This window comes from Necator americanus, chromosome X (genome assembly GCF_031761385.1).
Source record: "Necator americanus strain Aroian chromosome X, whole genome shotgun sequence".
In the NCBI taxonomy this organism is placed as follows: Eukaryota; Metazoa; Nematoda; class Chromadorea; order Rhabditida; family Ancylostomatidae; genus Necator; species Necator americanus.
Genome location: NC_087376.1, coordinates 14,255,792 through 14,277,353, shown reverse-complemented (window position 1 = coordinate 14,277,353; position 21,562 = coordinate 14,255,792). Strand labels below are relative to the sequence as shown.

The window sequence follows — 21,562 nt, the reverse complement described above, 5'->3', positions numbered from 1 at the left end:
ATCTTGCAATTGTTGTCGCAAAAGAGTCCGGTGTATAGCAAAAGTTAAGGAGTCAGAGACGGAGGGGACGCACAGACGAATTCTAACTGCACGTGGGATCTTCACTGTTTTGTTTGTACTTCGAGGTTGAGTGTTACATTTCGATCTCGTGTAACCGTTTCAACTAGCTAAACTTATGGCTGGTTCTAGTGATTCCTCCCGTTTTCTTTCATGTGTGCACACTGCTGTTGTTGTTTTGACCATATTTCCGGTAATTGCCTTTTTAATGCCAATAGAATGAGCTGACGATACGTTTATCAGTATGTTTTTTGAGCTCTCCTTGCGATACCACTTCACACTTGCGATGCCATTGTGTAGCTTTATTTGAACATTTGAATAAGGCAGTCAACCATCTTTTGGTTGTTCTCAAATAAGTTTATGTACTGCCATGGTTCATTCGACGTTCTGAAGCATTCGCCCATTTTGGATTGCGTTGATGATACGATTAAACAATCATCGATATAATGGCAGTACATCTGTGGAAGACGTTCGATTATTGGTTGTTCTATTTTGCTCCTGAAGCAAATGAACAACCAGTAATTGAACGCTTCGTGCCGTTTGTAACACTCTGTGAGTTATGAGATTGCCTCACATGCACCCATTCGCCTTGGTGACAATCTATAAAAAACGCGGTGGTACACCAGCCTCGCAACTCGGTGAGACTGGTCAAATTGTTTTCCTTTTGGAGGTCTTAGGTGGTGTTCCTAGAACAATCGAGGCTTGGCAAGGAGAGAGGAATGATATGCATGGCATCAAAAACCTCGGACTATTTTCAGGTCTTAGATAAAGACGAGTTTGTCGAAGCGTCAGGTCAATAATAAAGTTAAATAAACCTCGCTGGCATAAGAAGAAAACATAAATACATTGAGAATATATACTTATATACTCTATACTACTATACTATACTCTTGCGGAAATCCTTCATTTGTCCGTAAGAACAACAAAATTTCCTTGAAAGCGTGAGCAAAATAGATTCAATTCGCTATGCACAAAAAATCCCATCTTCATCTTGATTAATTTGCAACAATTTTCTTGTGTTGAGAAACAGGTTTAATTTTCTTTACCTACAATAGATCAACCCACGCGTGTTCTTTCCTTTAGCTTAAAATCCCCATTCTCGAATCGTGGATACAAATAGTGGGCGGTAGTTTCAAACATTATTCCTTCGCCATACACAACACCAATCTCAGCTTCAATCTCTCAATAAATTGCAGAGTAAAAGTGATTTCGATACCACTCCGTTCTGTTCACTGACAAACCAGTTTAATTACTCGAAAAGAGAAAAATCAACAAAATTAAAATTCAATACACCACTGTCGTATAGAATGAAATCCTCTGCAAAGCGATATACAATGTTTTGCCAATACTTTCTGCTTTTGAGTGCATTTTTAAAGGCAGCATACCACAAAACTGACGTGGAACAGCATCGGATCCCGCAATCTAGAACCTCATCTCTAGCTTTCGCAGCGGATTCCAAGACAGATTCGTCGTATGCTGCATTTAAGTTTCAAAAAATGCTCACGATTTACTACTTACCCTAATTCAGCCTAATAAATGCTTTTCAACATTATTCTTCTCTGTAATAATTTGCAGTCGATCGCCGTCAATATAGCATTCCTGGAAGTGGATGCGTGGAGTCGTCGTTGCCTAGCAACCTAGAAGCTTGAAAGGGTTTTGTTGCCCTTCTGTTGGTCAAGGAAATATGTCTCTGGAATCACTGCACTTCATTATTCAGAATTTGAACTCACCTCCGTTCAACTGTAATACTTCTCTTATCGCCTTCGATCTCTGGTCGTCGACTAACCTTTTGCAGCAGCTTAGTGATGTGATCAGGTGGGAAAGATTTGAGCAACGTATCTCGGAGTAGTTTTGTCCTCTAAGTATTATGTTCTTCAGCTGGATAACACAAACCAAGAAGGTCGATGTAATGAGAGAAACAGCCGAGGAAACTGCGCTTCGTCTTCTGCACAAACTGAAAATTCTTAAATTCGAAGCTCCTACTGATATTGGAGATCTGTATGTAATAAACAACATCAAATTAGTTTTGCAAAAACCATATGCGAGGACAGTAATTTGGTGATATTGAAATTATATTCTTGCAGTGAAGAATGGAGGTGCGGCCTTGTTGAAGGTACTAAACGGTCCATATATCCAATACTGTCCTATCTTTTCACGAACATTGATACTCTGAAGCAAAGAGCGTACTTGGCAAAATACTTAGTAAAGGTTTTTTTTGTGTCTTCTACGCATGTACACAGTGTGTCCGTAAAGCCATTGCGTACTTTCGCCCGGTGACAGGAAAGCAATAAAACATGGTAGAAATGTGAAATTTTTCCAAACAAGGGAAAGCCCCCCCCCCCCCCCCCCAAGTTTTCATACCATGATGCGCAAGCTTGTGGCACACTGGTGATGACGCAAGGCCACGAACTGCGCAGCAGCGGACCACCCCTCGCCCACGCCAGTCGAGGTGTGGACAGTACAGGGAGAGTCCAGTGTGTCTTGTGGTTTGCTGAGTTCGAATTCGTGAGCGAAGTGCAACGTGTGCCTTCACACTACGCCAGCGTTATTTGTGAGTATCTGGATACAACATTCCCTCAATGGTGTATAAACAGGATTTCTGTCAACCCATGACCACCACAATCACGATCTGACGCCCTTACATTTTTACTTGAGGGGTCATGTGACGCAACATGTGTACAGTAAACGTATCAACGACATTAATAATTTAAACAGAGAATCAGAGACGTTATTCCGTCCTTAACGTGTCTGGAAAGAACTTGGGTGTCGTTTAGATGTGTGTAGAGCTACCAATGGAAGTCACATCGAACTGCACTGAATGGGCTGAAAACTTGGAGATTTTTACTTTTATTTGGTGGATATTTCACATTTCTATCTTGTATCGTTGCTTTTCTGTGACCGATCAAGGTGCACCATGACTTCGCGGATACCCCATACATTTAGAAACTGCAGCTGTTCTTCCTTTCACCATAAACACGGCACTTGTATCCAGGAATTATCATTTCAGGTGGAGGTCCCGAGTGACGTGCATGATATAGACACGTCACAAATGCAGAACGACGTCGCAGTGTTGATGGAGAGATTCAAGGTTCTTTTTTGATTAGTCAGAGACATTCACGCTATAATTGTTTTGATTACTTAATAGTAACCACAACTTCAAGGCGACGCATACGCGCGTATTAGATGTGCAGCAATACAGTATGTTTATTGAAGACATTAGATCCGATTTAAAATCTATGGTGGTGGAGAAAGATGTGTTGTCTAAAAAGATTGAAAAAGCTCTCAAGGAGATGGGATATCTTTCAACTCTCGAAAGGTGACGTATTGCTTTACTGTCGCTTGTTAGTAGTTATTTCTGCAGAGGAAAATATTTTAGACAAATGACTGCAGTTAATGAGCTTCGGCTACAGAAAAGTCGTCTCAGTGCGCTGGACATACAACGTTTTGAACAGCGCGAAGCGGTAATGTTGTAATAAATTCGTTTTTACAATCTTTGATCTGCATTAGTGTCATTTTGTTTTTCTTCTGTTTTAATGGAAAAAGTACACTATAGGTGATTCGCGCAGAGACGAAGATTCATCGTCTCAAGGACTATCTCATGGAACTGCATGTCTCATCAGAAAACCTTGATCCATCGAATTTGATCATTCCGCTGGAGGTAGCCATTGCATCTTTCTTCTTTGTTGAGTCACAAATATTACTATATTCATGGACTTTTTTTCGAAGGGCGAGATAACAACGAACACGTATCTTGTGGATGTTAAACTTGCTCTACAACTTCAACAGAAACGGAATGTTGTTGGTGAATTAAGCAAGGTAGCAAACATGCCGGCAGTCGATCAATCTGACATTGTTAATCTACGATCCGAGGCTGGTTATTTAAAAAAAAATTATTGAAGAGGGTTGTATCGGTTCTCTTTCATGTCCTTGTTTATGGTTGGAACATGTTTATTTTAGAAAACTAGTTGCTTATTTCCCTGCTCTTTTTAGTATGTTAAGTTGCTCCTAAAACGAACTTTTAGTATAACGAATAAAAATGAAATGCGACAGGTTACTCTTCAGCAAATCACTAACTAAGTTCACAATAGTTACGATTTGTGTGAAATAATGCGTAATGTCATTTTGTAGTCACTTGCTGTAAAAATATGCAGCGTGTAGAACATAAACGAGATATCAGTGATTTCGAGAAGTGTTCTCGAAATATCCTCTTCGGAGGAGTTTTTCCTTTTCGTACAATTTTTCGGAGACCATTGAGGAAGTGAACGTCATTAAATGGTTCCCCAAGCATATTCTTCCTTATTCAGCCTCATCTTCTACCGCATCTGTTGTGTAGATTCTGTCCGGTTGTTGCTAGCCCCTCTTCTTGACCAAATCAAAATGAAGATTCTGTAGTTTTTTGACGTATTTCTTCGGTTTTTTAAAAAGACCTCTTAGATGTTATGGTGAACGTGTTAGACATAAACCTTTACCAAATAATGCGGGCAGAAGATCGTTATTCTGCTCTCTTTCACTTTGTGAATAATTTTCTTCCTGCGCTTCTTTGCCTTTCCAGTTACCCTCAAATGGAGGTCAGTCGTCGAATGATCAATGCAAGTTTTTTGTGCAGCTGCCTGGGATGCTGTGGGGGATCCCATTTGATCATTTCCACATCTAGTCCTTCTCAACTACAAAACTGTCTGCTTCGTCAACTACAAACTACGGTAGTGACATACCTTTTTATAGATAATAGTTTGTCATTCAGTATAACATCCTTAACCAGAATTCTGCGAATATTCAGACCAGCGTATACCTTTCATGTGGACTTTAAAAGTTTTTTTTTTCCTAGCGAATTGCCTCTCATGTACATTGATTTCAATAGATGTTGTAGTTCGCATTTCGTGCCTTGATTTCAGGCGCGTTTGTGCATTATTTTTCCTACTCAAAAATATTGCAGTTTCGTTTGACTGTTTTCATAAATCCTGTGATTTGGATCTTCTACATAGGCCTGCGTATCTCACACAGTATGACTCACCTGACTTAATCGGCAGGCTTGTGTTATCGCCTGACGTGATTGCCCGCGTCTTTGCCGAGGTGTGTCCTCCATGGGTATAGCTCTGCGTAACTTTCTCGATCTTCAGTAAAAGCTTGCACAGAATTGGTCCAATTCCATGCTCGTTGCAATTCTATACTCTGCGAAACCTGACGTATCGCTCGGGCCGCCTATCAATACCGAGTGTCCTCAGGTCATCTTTTACCACCTACGTCTAGTACTTTCGTTTTCGGCCGAGTGACCTCTTCCAACTTGAATCCGAGAGAATCTTTAGTATACGTCGTACAAGATGGTCTGCTGGTTCTCTCAGAATGTGACTAAAGAAGGGAAGACGACATTCTGTGGCCAACTTCGCTTGTTGATACATTCCACTGTTCTTCCGGCGGTGTACCACATCGACTTCCATAAAGATCTTTATTGTGCCATACCCCAGGTCAAAAGTAGTCAAATAGACTTGCAGTCAAGTTTCTCCATCACCGTGTTGCCTTGTCTCTAATCCGTACATCCTGATAGAGCGAACTCATTAACGATGGGATCGATAACAAGAACTTCGTTGAGGAACATAATGTCGAATTGGTCTTAGTGCAACTCAGCTGAATATCCCTCGCAGCTGCGTTCGTTTTTCTGCAAACGGCACAGATAACAGAACTCATCCATAAGATCGACCGTTTCCCGTCCATCCGGACTCGCGTCGAGTTGTCAATGAGATCCATATCTGCTTACACATGTCAGAGCACATACATAGTCAATAGGCTGCAGCTATTTTGGACGCATGGTTGAAAACGTGTTGAAGTTTCGCACTTCTTTCCACGAATGTAACAACATCGCCGCCGCATTCGAGATCGGTCATGGAGCACCCTGGTAGTGCTAAGACGATGTCAGCAGGACATTGCCCGACAGGGCTTTGCATAATGTGGCAGATGGCGAAGTTGAACGAGAAGGTTCCCGCCAATCCCCCTCTTCTACTCCATTTACCATTTCAAACGACGATGTACATCCGATTGTTGTTTAAAGAGCAGCAATTGTTCGTTTGCTCGCGCCACAAAGTAGGTGGACGAACTTTCCTGGTACTCTATCGCCTCCAACGAGGAGAGGCTGAAAGATCCTCGATGTCCAGAAAAACTATCAAATTGGTTTCCAATATTGCTGCCACATTTCAGTCACTCTCATGAAGAGGAACACCTACTCAGTCGTGAATCGAACAGAACAGAAGCTGGATTGCTTGTTTCGCGTTGTTTCTTTGCAAAGTTCCATAAGTCAATCCGTGGTAATCCACTAGAAAACCTTACACATAACACGCAGCAATGAGCTTCTAGTATCAGTGATGGATGACTCCATCTGGAGAGGAATTATGACACCGTATCTCCACGAGTCAGGCATTGTTTTGTCGATCTAATGACCATCGTCATCTCACGAATCTAAGACGGAGGAAGAGATTTCAGCATTTGCGCTAATTGCTTCCCATATTTCTTCATCTTTCTTACACAGAGAGGAACCTCCGACTCGGTCGGTGCTTCCTCGCTAACCGCATATACCGGTGTATGAATGTTCTCGACTTCAGCAGCCGATGGCGCTTGTCGGTTCAGCAAGGTCTTGAGGCCCTCCAAATTGGTGGGGTTGCTCTCCAGGACAGCTGCTCCGGTTGTTGAGGACAACATTTCTTCATCTTGCCTTAGCAGAGTATAAGCTTCTGTCAGATTCTTGTTCTCCTACGTCTTCTCAAACATTCTCGCTGTTGACGTCCATTCGTTCTCGCGATCACGTTTTTACTGACAACACAATTTCCTTCTCAGACGTATCTTCCGTACTGGCACAAACAGGAGTATACGTAAATCTTATTTTCGAAGATGTAATTGCGAACTTCCTTCTTGGCCCTAAAACGGGAGCGTTTCTTTCGCCGGGTTTTGGAAACGCTTTGTGAGAGAATCGTTATCTTTTTTCTGGTCCGCACTCGAACATGACAGATACTCGTTGGTGGAGTTTCTTTCTCCATTCTTCCTTTTTCAGAACTGCCATATCAATTTCTGTTCAAGGAGGAACTTAGAGGTGGGTAGAGTCGAATGTGACGTCTCAAACTACTCAGGATATTCGACTGACGAATGTTTCTTATCAGAACGTTATCGATGTGGAATTTGAGAGATCCCATCTCTCGCTTGTACTGCTCTTCTGACTTCAAAGAGGTTGATCCTTGTCAGGACTTCGAAAGGTTAGTCCTTAATCCTGAACTGATGGCGTTTGTGATTCCTCTTGGAGATCTATTCACATAAATCGACCAGACGCTAACAGTTGTCGGACCTGTGCTTCCCAGGATAATGCCATTTACCTAACACATCGGATTGTTGTTTAAGACCCATCTCCGCGTTTGCTTCGATTCTGACAGCTGCTGGCTGTGTACGTCAGAATTCAATGCAATGAATTCATCATAGAACGCCTTCTTATTGTTGCCTTCAGCAGTTTTTGCGCGTGTATAGGCATTAACGAACAGATTTGACATCCACTGGGATCCCGCAATCGTACAAAAGCGCATCTAGACGGCGTTGGGCCGGCTTTCTCCACCAGCTTGTTGTTATCTTTTCTCAAAGATATCCTCACATAAAATCCGCATCAATGACCGGCGCTTCATCAGAATCCGAGAATACAATATCTACTGCGGCAATGCTGATAAAAGAAGATAGGATACCCCTATCTTCTTTTCAGCATTGACACAGTAGATATCGTGTTCTCAGATGCTGATGAGGGGCCAGTCTTCGATGCGTTTTTTAATGTGAAAATGGAAAATGAGAAAACCATCCTTAAGAACGATCCCGCTCCATCTCACTCTCTCATTTTTCTAATATAAGCGCTTATACAGCAATCAGAAATTAAATATAATAAATAGAATTGAAGAAACAAATTAGACTCTCAGTAAACGAATTGCGTGTGCGTGTTTGTTTGTTTGTTTGTTTTTTTGCTTGCTTGCTTGTCTGTGTGTCACGAAATTCGAAAAAGGGGTGCGACGGGTCCCATAGCATCGGATTCGTTGAGACGTTGCAACCGTTTACTAGCCTTGACCACAGCGCGCACTTTTCACTTCTATAACTCCTTCGCGTGTCTATTTTCTCGCACCTTTGCCTCAACTTGGTGAAATGCCTTCTTCAGAAAGTGGAAACATGAATGAAACCCGCTGCTTAACTAGTGCCCAACAATTTACATGGTGCGACGTGGAACTTATCTTTATCAGTACGATGATGTTGGTCACGTTATTTTATGTTAAAACATCATTCTGTGGTAACTGTTGGGGAAATAGGACGAAAACTCATAGTTCGAGTAATAATTTCAATTTGTGTCTGTATTATGTTGGTATCGAAGGAGTATTTAAAGCTGACGTTTGAATTATCTTCAAATGTGGAGCATTTAGAAGAAAAATCTAAGAATTATTGCCCCTAATTTTATATATATATATATTATAAAATCGAAAGTATTATTAGAAAGGCACCAATCTAATTTCACAGCAATTGCCGCTACTATTAATTTTCATTGATCAGTGAACGCGACCGAAGCGAACGGCACAGAAAGCCTGAAGTCCGACATTAGCCGAACTTCAGCCGACGCCAGATAGCTATAAAATCGGGTGCGACGGGTCCAAGAGCGTCGAATTGGTGCCAAGGTGAAGCAGATCTGCAAGGAAATATATACGTGCAGGAGTCTCGGAGGTGAAATTAAACGCGCGCAGTGGTCACAGCTGTGAAACGGTTGCAACGTCCCATTTATCTTTTGCGACATGCACACAAAGTTACGGCTACACTATGACCCACCATTCCGACGCCGTTGTACCCTTTATATCCCATTTTATAGCTGGCCGGCACCCATGCAAACGCTACTTAAATAGTAGCGAACAGTTTGGATGATCTGAAACTCTGAGCGTGGAACGTTACCTTTATCAGTACGATGATGTCGCTCACGTCATTTCGTGTTAAAACATCATTCTGTGATAACTGTTGAGGGAAAACAGGAGGATTATCCATACTTTGGATATTGTTTTCAAATTGTGTCTATATTATGTTGGTATCAGCGAAGAGTTTGAAGCTGAAGTTTGAATACTTTTTAAGTGTAGAAATAACGCTAATAAAAAGAGAACTATGAAATCTTTTGTCTAATTTTGCAAAAAAAAAATGAAAGAAGGCGTTTTTTTTTTTGCAGAAAATGCTGCTACTATTAATTTCCATTGATCAGTGATGGGGGTGAGGAGAACACCACTGAAAGTCTGAAGTCCGGCTTCAGGCGGACGCTGAGACTGGTAAATAATAACGCGTTTTGCCTCTGTGCTGGCATATAAAAACGCGCTTTGCCTCTGTGTGTTTGTTTGTGCGTCCAGAAAGCATTGATATGGGTCCAACGCCGAATTGGTGCCCCGGTACCAGAAATCGATTATAGAAAGTAACACAGTTCTCATGGCGTCGAGTTGTTGCGCTGACGTCGTGAAGCTATAGAATGGGGTGGGGCAAGTCCCTTGGATTTGAATTGGTGTGCAATGCAGTAGTGCGGAATAACTCATGTAGATATGTTAATATTTCCTACGCATGGGTATTTCCGCGCATGTCTGCTTCGGGTTGGTAACATACTTTGTTCAGAAATTGGAAATACGCATGCAAATGGTTGCTTGAATAGCAGCTAACAGTTTACGTGATCCGTTGTAAAACCTTATATTTAATCAGTATCAGATGTCCGGCGCTCACGTCACCTTATATTGACACATCACTCTCTGCTAATTGTTGTGGAAAAGGAAGAAGAAAACTAATATTTCGAATAATGTTTTCAAATTGTGACTTTATCGAGGGAGTATAGGTGCAAAATCATGTTGGAATGTTTGCCGAATGCTAAACTGACGCGTTCAGGAAGACAACCATGAAATCTTTCGTCTAAGCTTAACTTTGAATTATGGCTTTAGCCGGACGTTTATAGTGGTTAAGGAAGAGTGCTCCACTAAATATCATCGGACAACACTATAAGTATTATGGAAATAAAAATATATAATATATGAACGCTATGAACGCTATAGACATATTTATTTATTTATTTATTTATTTATTCGCATACACAGATAGTGCAACAAAAAGAAAAAAGACACATTTCTCTATATCAGGATAGTTAAGAAAAAGTCGGCAAACTCATTGTCAGAGGGGCCTCACGCAGTCCTTTTCGTGGCGGAAACGCTTCAACATGTCGTTTTCCTACTCCAGAAAGTGAAAAGTCCTCTCATGACATCTACTCCCCCAATCCAGAACGCTCAACATCGGTTTGTTTATCAACATATCGGGATACGAACAACTTAGCACCAGAAGGAGCACGTTGCAATATAGAGCGAATCTGAAGGGACCTTGAACGAAGAGGGTTTACTAACTTTCGTGATCCTCAAACGACTAATCACCACAACCTAGACAAGACCAAGCCAGCTAGAAGATGCGGAAGTCAATAAGATGAGGTTATTTAGAGATAGTATAAATAAGAGACGACATGATGGAACACCCAGAAAAAAAGAGACCAAATCATAGGATGTTAGTATCCTTGTTAGTGAATGAGCTTCAGTGAGCGAGTTAGGCTTCATGGGTCAGAAGGATGCGAGGACTGTCCATGCAGTTAGCTGAAAAAAGAATAGGTTTATGAGAAGGAGGGCAATAAAAAGAGGGATATAATAAACAACTAAGAACTACTAATGGTGGGAATCTATGAGCGTTCCGTATACTGAGCAAATGGCACCAGACATCTGAAAGTTGCTATAATAAGAGAAGCATGCTGTTAGATATGAGTATTCAAACACCGGCGTATGTCAATTTTCTTCAAACTCATCTTGAATATTCTACTGTGTCCGGCTTTAAGAACATCACAAGGTAAGAGCTCCAACCATCTTGCAGTTCTATAGAAGAAATTGTTGAACATAAGCGAAAAGTTTTTATGCTGAATTTTCGCATAATGCAAGTTGAAACCGCCAGTTCTTTCACTAGTAGGTCTAAAGTACCAATATTTGCTGGGCGTTAACTTGGTTTCGTTTCTGAGGACTCGAAAACAAAAGATCAAGTCAGAGTATATACGTCTGTTCTTCAAGCTGATCATACCTAATTTTTTAAAGACGATCGTTGTAGCTAGTCACCGTTAGATTTGCTGACATTCTTTTGAACAACATACGGGTAAAAGTATCTTGCACCTTTTCGAGCTTCGCTATGTGCTTCTTCTTTGAGGGGCTCCAAATATGAGAGCCATATTCAAGATGAGGTAAGACGAGCGATTTGTATAAGCGAGTGAGAATAGTTGGATTACTGGTGTGGGCAATCCGAAAAAGCCGAAAAAGGGAAGAGTATGCTTTTCGTACAACATGATCAATGTGTTCAGAGAAGTTGAGGTTATCATCGACAAAAATTCCTAAGTCTTACAGATTTACATGTGTTAAGTTACTCCATTCATGCTATACTCAGCCACATCCCCTTTACCTAAATGCATAACCAGGCACTTGTCATAGTTAATGTGCAAATCCCATTTAGAAGCCCAGTCAGACATCCTAGCTAGTGACGTTTGAAGTGCAGTACGTACTTCATGGTAATTCTCATCTTCATAGATGCAGTAAATTTTAATGTCATCAGCGTACATTTGGACTTTCACAAGCGGAGAAGTTCTGAGCACACTTGGTAGGTCGACTGTGTAAATAAGAAATAAGAGAGGGGACAGGACTCCACCTTGTGGAACTCCACTCGTCCAAGGGAATTTGGCTGAGTATCTATGGCCAACTTTGACTGTCATACTTCTCATGTTAAGATAAGAGATCATCCAATCTAAAATATGGCCCCGTATTCCAAAGTAATAGAGTTTAGCAATTAGTTTCGAGTGGCATACTTTATCAAAAGCTTTTGACAGGTCAGTGTATACTACATCTATCGATTTGCCTTGGTTCAGAGTTAGAGACCAGTCAAAGACACTATCAATTAGGTTAGTACATGTCGAAGCACCTGCAATAAACCCATGTTGTTCACTGGGAATTAGATGAAACTTTTTTTAGCCAAGATAATAGTTTGTCCTGATTATTTTTTCCATTATTTTCACCGGCGTTGGTAGTAAGCTAATAGGACGGTAATTATTAGGTAAATTTGTACCTGGAGACTTTGGAATGGCTGTGACAATGGCGTTTTTGCGAACTTGTGGGACTTCACCTAATGATAATGAGATGTTAAAGATGTGAGCTAGAGGAGGAGATAAAGTAGCAGCACACTCCTTATATACAATAAGTGGGATTCCATCATACGTTTCACTAACCGACGGCTTAAGAGATTTTAGGTGTTTGTAAATATCAGTAGGGTGGAGAAACATGTTACTGCACTGCTGTTGGACAGGAGCTATGCCAACAATTTCTGGAATGGTATCGCTGCAGTTTGAAGTAAAGACATTTGCAAAATGCATAGCTAGAGCTTTAGCTTTATCAGCATCTGTAACATAGGTGGCTCCTGTCTGATCCACGAGACTCGGAAGCCTTGTCTTCGCCTTCATTCTATGCCTTAAAAGTAAATAGAAAGGCTTCATGGATTCTCTGCGCGATAAGCGTCGTTCCCGATAAGCAAGGTATCTCCTCATATGGAAGTCAATGTCAGAACGTACTTTCTTGTATAGTGAACTACGTAGGGGGTCATCTAACTCCTCAAAAAGACGTAGCCTCTGAGAGTACAAAGATTTCAGTTGACATGGTAGTTTCAAGGGAAAAAGAGCGAGGGAATCGAAAAGGAACAAATTTGGCCAAACCCTCGTAAACCTTCTTACAGAATCTGAAATAGATGTCAGAACATGAGGAGTATTGATCAAAAAGAGTAAACCAATCAACGCCGGAAAAATAATTGTTCAAAGAGGAGTAGTCAGCATGAAGAAAGTTGGGCATAGGAATTCCTGGTGCTGACATAGTTACAGGTGATAGCGTGGTCGGATGAGGCTAGCGGCGGAAGAAGCTTGACATCAAGAGTATAAATGCTAAGAGTAAGGATAATGTCAAGAATTCTATCGGAGTGGGTAGGCAGATTCACATTTTGAACTAACCCAGCATTAGAGAAGAAATCCAAATAAAGCGATAAAGCCGAGTTAAAAGCTATTGAGTTGACCCAATCTACATGGAGATTAAAGTCGCCAAGAATGATTGCATGATGATTTACAACTGCAAGGTCGCTGAGTACTTCTACAAGTTTTTTTAATCATCAACAGCAGAGCTATTTGGTGGTAGGTAAACAAGTATGAAACGAAGCTGAGACATATTATCTGGGCAGAAAATATCAGCGGAGACTAAGTCACCTTTCAGATCATAGTTGGGAGTAACGATCTGTGCACTAATAAAGGCCTTAGCAATTACACAAACCCCGCCTCCCCTTTTCATGGACCAATCAGAACGATAGACATTGTAGGGTAGGTTACCAACCAGCTCAGAATCTAAGATTTTAGTGCTTAACCAGGTTTCATTTATAAAAATTAGATCAGGTTTATGTAAACAAAGAAACATTTGCAAATGATGAATTTTATTGACTAGGCTACGTACGTTGAATAAATATGATTTTAATGTTGAAGAGACACCGTGCAGCTTTATTCGTTTCCCGACGTTCCCCGCTTAATGTCAAAGATGCGCCACAGCTCGCCACGGTAGACCATACGCTCTCGCTTACTTTTACCTTTGTTACGCTCACGCTCAGTTCATACTCACGCCTCCTTTCATCGGGTGTCATACTTCTGCGTATATAAACATTGGGAAAACCAGCACTTCGAAGTAGACGCGCATTAGCAAGGGCGCGACGCCAGTAGAACTGAGACGGGAGGACGACTTTTACTAGGCGCGGACCAGAAGGATTAGTTTTTCCCATCCGATACAGGTCAATCGCGCGACAGCTTACATTAAGCGCGAGCAAAATCTCGCTGACTTTGTCCTCAAGGTCGTCCAGCCTCTCAGAGGAGGACGAGGAACCCCCAGACTCAGGCAGACCACTTATCACTATGCTATGCGACCGTTTGTCCGCTGCCAATTGTTCGACAAAATCCGTTTTAACTTTTTCAGCAAGTACTGCCAGCCTTTTGCCTATAACAGGGTCTTTGTTCCGCTCAGCAATAGAGCTAATGAGGTCAGATGCAGGTATTTCACTGTAGTTCGGTTCGGTTGATTGAGAAGATTCTACCGTTCGCGTCTCAACACCAGATGTAATAACCAACCAATCAATCAATCACAACGGCACGCAAAAAGGAAAGAAAAGGTAAAAAAGGATAAATCAGAGGGTTAAAAGATTGAGAAGAAACTTACAGCAAAATAAATAGTCAAAGTTGACGAAAGTTAGGAATATTGATGGTAATATATATATATATATATATATATATATATATATATATATATATATATATATATAAGTTTGAAAAGATTGGAGTAAGTGAATTAAATAAAGGTGCTAAATGAGAAGGGTTAGAATGTTAATGAAAGAGTGATGATTGTAAAAAAAAGGACCTCAGATACAAGGGATGTAATAAAACGGATAATTAAGGAGAAGAATTGTTAATTAAGGCTAAGATAAATGCAGATATATTTTAAAAATGCGAGAGCAAGCAATTACGCCGCCACCTGATGCGCCGATGATACGCTTTTTTGATATGTGCGCATACAACTTGAAAACATGAAGATGTTCGTGTTTTCGACGACACAATCTCTTTTGACATTGACTATCGGTGTTCCAGACTTCAATCCTCAGCGGAACCTTGATTTTTGAAAAACGCAAAAAAGGACTGATAATGGCATCACCTAAAGGCACTTTCACCTGTTTCCTACTACTCAAACACAATTTTACTCCTTAACAATGATTAGCTCCTCGTGAGGCCAGACGCCAGTTTTTGGCTGTCTCCAGTTCGTATTGTTCCACACTGACATATTAGCTCACGAGGTTCTGGAGAGGGGCGCCTCCAGGTGATTTTAAAACTGTCAGCCTTCCTGGTGTAGTAGTGAACGTTTCCAACGAGCCAATTATATTCTTCCTCAATGTTGTTCATTGTCGTATCTTTCAAAATACCGGGTGCCAAAGCAAACTCTCAGTTGATGACTTCTGGAAATTCGCTATATGAACTTCGCAGTCTCTTTTCTTTTCCGAGCGAAAAAAAAACTCAAAATTGGCAGCAGACTACATGACTCATCCGACCCCCTCCTTCCTGGTGCCGCCATACCAGACATTCCTCTAGAGTCGGAGGACTCTTTCATATTGTTACGTCTTTCATTCAGTTTTAAAATTCAAGGGCAGGTTGGACTCCTCTAGTTTACGGGTTTTGTGATAGGATGTCGCGTCCACAAAAAAGGAAAAGTGAAGCTTCTTTGCTAGAGGCGACTTCAAACTGCCTCCCTTGGACTTCCCAGTCATTAGATTGCTGGCTTTTTTTTTTCTCAACCGATGTCCAGGATGCAAGGGTATCACTAGTCAAGTTATAGCCCCTATCCGTCGCCGTTAGGGACGCGCCACGTGCCCTTCCGACTAACTCTAGTGAAGGAGATCTGTGATTGTTGCAAGTACTGCTTACTAATATGATGATCCTTCAGCACGAAATCCTGCTATTTGATTTTTTTTTTCTCTTTTGGAAGAGTTGCGTTCGTCCAGGAGTCTTTTTGCTACATCGGTTCTGGCGTAATACACTCCACGCACAAATATTGTGTTAGCGTGACTTCGTTTTGAATACAGCAAAATAGCATTGATCAAAAACGTTGACCACACCGAAATAAAGTTCTTTTCATGCAAACAACGTTCTGATTTCGTTCCAAACTTCGTTGCATGTTTTGGTGTCCTACTTTTCACTTTTGAGTATTGTTAAACTACAGAACAACGATTCATGCGAGCACGTTTATAAATGGATTTGTACCCTTACGTTTACTTTCTGACTAACCATAACCTGTGAAACGGGTCAGGTCCTCATCTCGGATTCCGATAAAACAAGGAGAGTTCACTGAATAGTATTTTTCTTGCACACATTACGTTTAATACATTGTCTTGTCTTGTCTAGTTTGAAATTTGTGCTCTTTTCAGGTGAGTGCGGGGTCGAATGAAATCCTACAAGCCGAACAGGAAAAAGACAAATGTGAAGAAAGAAACGACGAGAATTCTAGGTAATGTGTTTATTTGCGACTAACCTCGACTTTATCTTGATTAAATCTTCATTGTGAAATCAATCAAAAGATTATTACTACTGTATCAGGGTCACCGTACGTCAACCTTGCCATATAAAATGTGGAGGTATTCAGATTGTTTTCGCATGTTTTTATCTCTCCTTTCTATTGTCCATAAACTTATTTCTGCTACCAGCGAAAAATCTGCAACTTCCATCTTCAGTTCAAGGTTGCAATCTGAACTTAACACTATCAATCTGAGGTATATGCTATCAAACTGTTGCGCTCCAATGTCAATGTAATACCATGTTCAAGTAAAAGTGCGACTTTTAATTTTAATACTCAGACGCTTAGATGGCCCGTCAATCCTTCGCCATTGTCATCCAAGATGTTCTCAAATTTCGTAAGTTATGTTGACGATGTCCTTGAGTCGTTTTCAGCTGAGCTCTCAGCTGGAAACATGTTTCCGCTAGAATATTTGAAGCGCATGGCCAGTAGCCCGAAGTTAGTTAACCCGTGTGTATGTATGTGTGGGTGTGTATGTCACGAAAATACTCCATAATGATGCAAAACTTCACCCCCGTGGGGTACCCAACCATCGTCATGCACATGATAGGCCAGCACTCTACCTTTCCACCATTGTCCAGAGATATATGATCATGTGTGATGGCTCTGATAACCCAAGGTTTCTGTCATATGTTAATGAGAGTAAATAAACTTTTATGTGAATTTATGCTTCCAAATTTGCAAGCTATCATGCTGTATAGTAATGGGCTTATTCTACGGATACGAATACTATGGCGTCGGTTTCGTGTGCTGGAGCCTCAATACGGTAAAATTGGGTGAGACGGATACAACGGCGTCGAATTCGTGCCCCGGAGCCAGATAGCTGTAAATTGGGGTGGGACGGATCCCACGGGGTTGAAATGGTGCGCCGGTGCCAGAAAGCTATGGAGTGGAGAGAGACGGGTTCCACTGCGTCGGGATTGGTGCGCTGGAGCCCCAAGGCGGTAAAATGGGTTTCTGTGGTTTCTCCGCATATCTATCTCCCAGCATGTCTCCTCATGCTGCTAACATCCTTTCTTCGAAAAAAGGAGACAGGCGTGCGAACGGCTGATCAAATACAATACATAGCAGCCAATAGTTTACGCGATCTGACGTACGACGTTATTTTTATCACTACGATAGTGATATTCACGTCATTCCATGTTAGCACATCATTCTGTGCTAATAGTTGAGAACGGAGGAGACTCATATTTCGACCAATGTTTCTAAGTTGTGGAGGTTTGAGAGAAACATTGATGTAAAACTAAGCTGGATTGCTCTCCAAATATAGAACTGAGCGATTAGGGAAAAACCATAAAATCCTTCATCTATGCTAGAATTTTCGGGCAGAAAAAAATTGAAGAAAGCGTTGGTAGAAAAAGCAATTATAATTTCCCAAAGAATGTCGCTACTGTGATTTCTGTCATTTCTTATTGATTGGTGAAGGCGAGCGAAACGAACACCGAAATAAACCTGAAGTCCGGCTTTAGCCGGACTTTCAGGCTGGTCATACATACTAAGACAACTGCAGGAACAATTGTAAGCGAGTTCAGCTAGTAGAGTTTGGGCACGGTAAAGGTTCAGTTGTTTCCGAAAAAGATTATCTGGAACTCTCCCTTGCTCTTCTGTTGCCGCAAACTATTCTAATGAGCTTCCATTTTTTCCAAATGTATGACAGATCAAAACGACCAGTTTTGTAGTAGTAGATGGGTTTTCTGTCGAACAGGTCGTAAATGCGAGACAATAGAGGTGTGTCTATAAGAATAATCCAGTCTGACCTATATCTTTCAATCACTGCTGACTGCGCCCTGGGATGAGTTTCGTTCAGACTCGGAAGAATTCGCCTTCTTTTGCGTACTAATCAGTAAAGCGAAAAATCTTGCATTATGCATGTTTAGTTTGCTCTCACTAAATTCAGAAAAAAAACTGCGATTGAAAAGCTTTATTCAAATCAACATTTTGACTCAGACCCTGAAGAAGTCACCCATGCTATTACGCCCCTCTAAAAAATATTCAGGTCACGAGTACGCAAATTATGAGAAAGTTCTGACTGCGGTTCATCATAGATTTCAGGTGCGACCAGCATACGTTTTTTTTTTATCGATTTGCGTTATGTTCGCACATTATTGTGTGCATGTGCATTATATTCCATTATTATATTTAAGGGCCGGGTGTAGTGTAGCGGTTAGAGATTCCGCTTCCTGCACAATCGATCGGAGGTTCGAATCCGTCCTAGTGCTCACCAAGCCTTTCAATCCTCCGGGGATTGGTACCAGACATGTCTGGGAGGATAAAAACATCACTGACTTGACACATCGGCTACCCCCCGCAAGTCACTGTATATTTCAGTTACACGTCCGTAATCTCAAACGAATTCTGAATTGAAGTGAACGTGGGGGCGCATCCCAGCGGATTGACTCCAGAACTTTACCCTTTATCCTTTATTATGTTTATTGTGAAGTGTCTATCATCAATAATGTTCAGCATTTTTCGGCAACAAGCGTCAAGTGTCGAAAGAAGGAAAGACGCAACTGCTCAGAAAATGCAGGAAGCAAGGTGATTCAAAATGTATTATCTTTGAAGTAATTTTAAATGAGATAACAGAGGAAAAGGATTTCCACTAGAAAACTATGTAATATCTTGATAGGAAATGTAAGAACGTCACACCGTCACACCAGTTCATAACTACGCGACCAAATCGAAATGGGTGTGGGAAATAGTAGAGGAGAAAATCGATGCAGTGATGCAAAGGCTCTCTCCTGCATCAAAAAGCAAATTTTAGATACGGTTATTCAGTTTGAGGGGAAGTAGTATTGCACTGACGTAACTGCACAATTTCAAGGTTCTCAATATTTTGTAATCACGGATCTCCCTCACTAGAGGGATCACAGCCAGTTAGTCGCGAGGCTACGTGGCGTGTCCCCGGGTGGCGGATAGGGGCTAATCGCGGACCAAAAGCGACCTTGTGCTTGCCTAGAGACGCAGGTGGATTCAGGGGATGTTCTCCCTGTTTCTGCTGAGCCAGGACTGACTCATGACATCTTTGTATCCCGCACGTCGGTCCGGCCAAAAGCCTGCAATAAAGTGACTGGGAGGTGCAAGGTAGGCAGTTTGGAGTCGCCTCCAACAAATAAGCTCCACATGTCCACTCCAGGAGAACGGAAGTTCTCCCAGAAACTCATGGGACTAGAGGCTTGCAACCTGCCCATAGGTTTTAAAATTTTACGCAAAACACAGTGATAGAAAAGAGTCTCCTGATTCCGGAGGAAAGCCTGGTACGGTAGCGCCAGGTGGGACGGGGTTGCAGGAGTCATGTAGGCTACCGAAACGGAAAAGGACTAGGATGGCGATCTGTACTTATAACGCACGTACGCTTGTATCGGAAGTGGCTATCGAAGATCTGATGATGCAAGCCAAGAAGATCAAGTACGACGTCATCGGACTGACCGAGACGAGACGACGTCACCCTCTCAACGCCGTATATGAAACTGGAGAAGAACTGTTCTTAGGAACATGCGACAGTAGAGTTGTTGGTGGAGTTGACGTCCTCGTCAACACGAGAACGGCAAAGAACATCGACTCTTTCGAACAACTTACGACCCGAATCGGACGTCTGCGGATGAGAAGATGTGGTCCCACACCAGCTTTGACTATCTTCGTCGCTTACGCTCCAACATCAAGCTACGAAGAAGAAGTCGAAGCTTTCTATATGGACCTGGAGAAGTTCTACCGAGAAGACCATGCCTTCTACAAGGTCATAATTGGCTATTTCAACGCCAAAGTTGGCGCAAGAAGAACGCCGGAGGAACTTCACATCGGGACCCACGGCCTACAATGGAATGACCAGGGGGAGAGGCTCTCCGAGTTCATCATGACGACTAAGCCCATCCATGGGAACTCGCAATTCCAGAAGCCTTCCTCTCTACGCTGGACGTGGGAGTCACCCGGTGGAGGGTGCGGTAATGAAATAGACCACATCGTCGTCAATAAAAGGTTCTCCCTGACGGATGTCGCTGTTGTGCCAAAGTTCTATACGGGATCGGACCATCGCCTCCTCCGAGGAAAATTTTCCTTCACAAGGAGAGCAGAGAAAGCCGCCAAGTTCAGAGAGAGAAATCCCAGGACTGCCATCAACTGGGATCTCTTCGCTACGCTAGCCGGCTTTTGGGAAGATTCCGCAATGGACAACATCGACGAGGAATATGACCGGCTTGTTGAACACCTTCACGACTGCGCGAAGAAGGCTGAGAGTTTTAAAACCACCAAGAGGCGCCTGTCTCTTGAAACTCTTGAGCTGATACGCCAGCGTGGGCGCCGAACCGCAGGGAACCAGAACTCACGTCCGAGCTCGCAGACTTTGCAGAGAGGCGATAAAGGAAGACTTTAAAGAGAGAAGAGGAGAGGTGCTGGCTGAAGCTGCAGAGGCGGGGAAAGCATCCGCTATGCCCGTCGAGTTCGCCGTCGCAGACGAGGATGACTGCTCTCCGGAACCCAAGGGAACGCCATTGCTCGAGAAGGGAGGTGGGAAATCTCTCGCTTTTCTGTTTTCGACAGCCTGTCTTGCCTCCTCCTCTGAGGGAAGATGGACGTTGGGTTCTCCGTCGAAATACGACATGCTATCTGTCGGTGAATCGTCGGCCCCGGTCCACGATAAACCGACCTGAGGCCTTCCGCGCTTCACCCCTGGGTTTTCGTTCCGTGGATGGGTTCCTAACGGGCGCCGTGTTGTTGTATAAAAAGGCAGATCCACATGACATCGGCAACTATCGCCCAATCTGCCTACTGTCCGTCATCTACAAGCTCTTTACAAGAGTGATCCTTAATAGGATTGAAAAAGTCTTGGATGAAGGACAGCCATGCGAGCAAGCAGGGTTTCGAAAAGGATTCAGCACGATTGACCACATTCACACTGTTTCGAAACTCATCGAGTTATCACGAGAGTACAAGATACCGCTCTGTCTCACCTTCATTGACTTGAAGAAGGACTTCGACTCAGTTGAGACGGAAGCGGTCGTGGAAGCCTTGGACAACCAAGGCGTCCCTACTCAGTACATAAAGGTGCTTCGAGAGTTGTACAGTAGCTTCACGACCAGAACTTCGCCATTCTACAAGAACATCATCATTGACGTGAAGAGGGGATCCGACAGGATGACACAATTTCACCCAAAATATTCACAGCTACCCTCGAGGACGCAATGTGAAAGTTGGAATGGGACGACATGGGAGTGAAGGTTGATGGTTGGCAGCTACACCATTTGCGCTTTGCTGACGACATCGTACTTATAACACCTAGCATCAGCCAAGTGGAA

The 21,562-nt window shown here is 42.4% G+C and overlaps 2 protein-coding genes across 4 annotated transcripts; both read left to right on the top strand.

Moving 5' to 3' along the window:
- Nucleotides 1-1,741: 1,741 nt before the first annotated feature.
- RB195_023046 (uncharacterized protein) lies at nucleotides 1,742-21,482 on the top strand (the record flags this gene model as incomplete). Of its 3 annotated transcripts, none has more annotated exons than XM_064210348.1 (14): nucleotides 1,742-1,872; nucleotides 1,936-2,055; nucleotides 2,142-2,265; nucleotides 2,573-2,608; nucleotides 3,065-3,145; nucleotides 3,219-3,373; nucleotides 3,434-3,518; nucleotides 3,611-3,715; nucleotides 3,784-3,873; nucleotides 16,129-16,208; nucleotides 18,738-18,809; nucleotides 19,491-20,560; nucleotides 20,643-20,879; nucleotides 20,998-21,482. In XM_064210348.1, the coding sequence occupies 14 exons, from the start codon at nucleotides 1,742-1,744 to the stop codon at nucleotides 21,480-21,482; spliced, it is 2,871 nt and encodes a 956-aa protein (XP_064066226.1). The 3 variants fall into 3 exon arrangements, with proteins under 3 accessions (XP_064066226.1, XP_064066227.1, XP_064066229.1); XM_064210347.1 differs by having other exon boundaries at nucleotides 3,784-3,927; XM_064210346.1 differs by lacking the exons at nucleotides 2,573-2,608; nucleotides 20,643-20,879; nucleotides 20,998-21,482 and having other exon boundaries at nucleotides 3,784-3,927; nucleotides 19,491-20,640.
- On the top strand, nucleotides 20,727-21,482 carry RB195_023045 (uncharacterized protein; the record flags this gene model as incomplete). The annotated part of the gene is made up of 1 exon (XM_064210345.1): nucleotides 20,727-21,482. One exon carries the CDS (start codon nucleotides 20,727-20,729, stop codon nucleotides 21,480-21,482), a length of 756 nt encoding a protein of 251 aa, XP_064066228.1.
- Nucleotides 21,483-21,562: the final 80 nt, after the last annotated feature.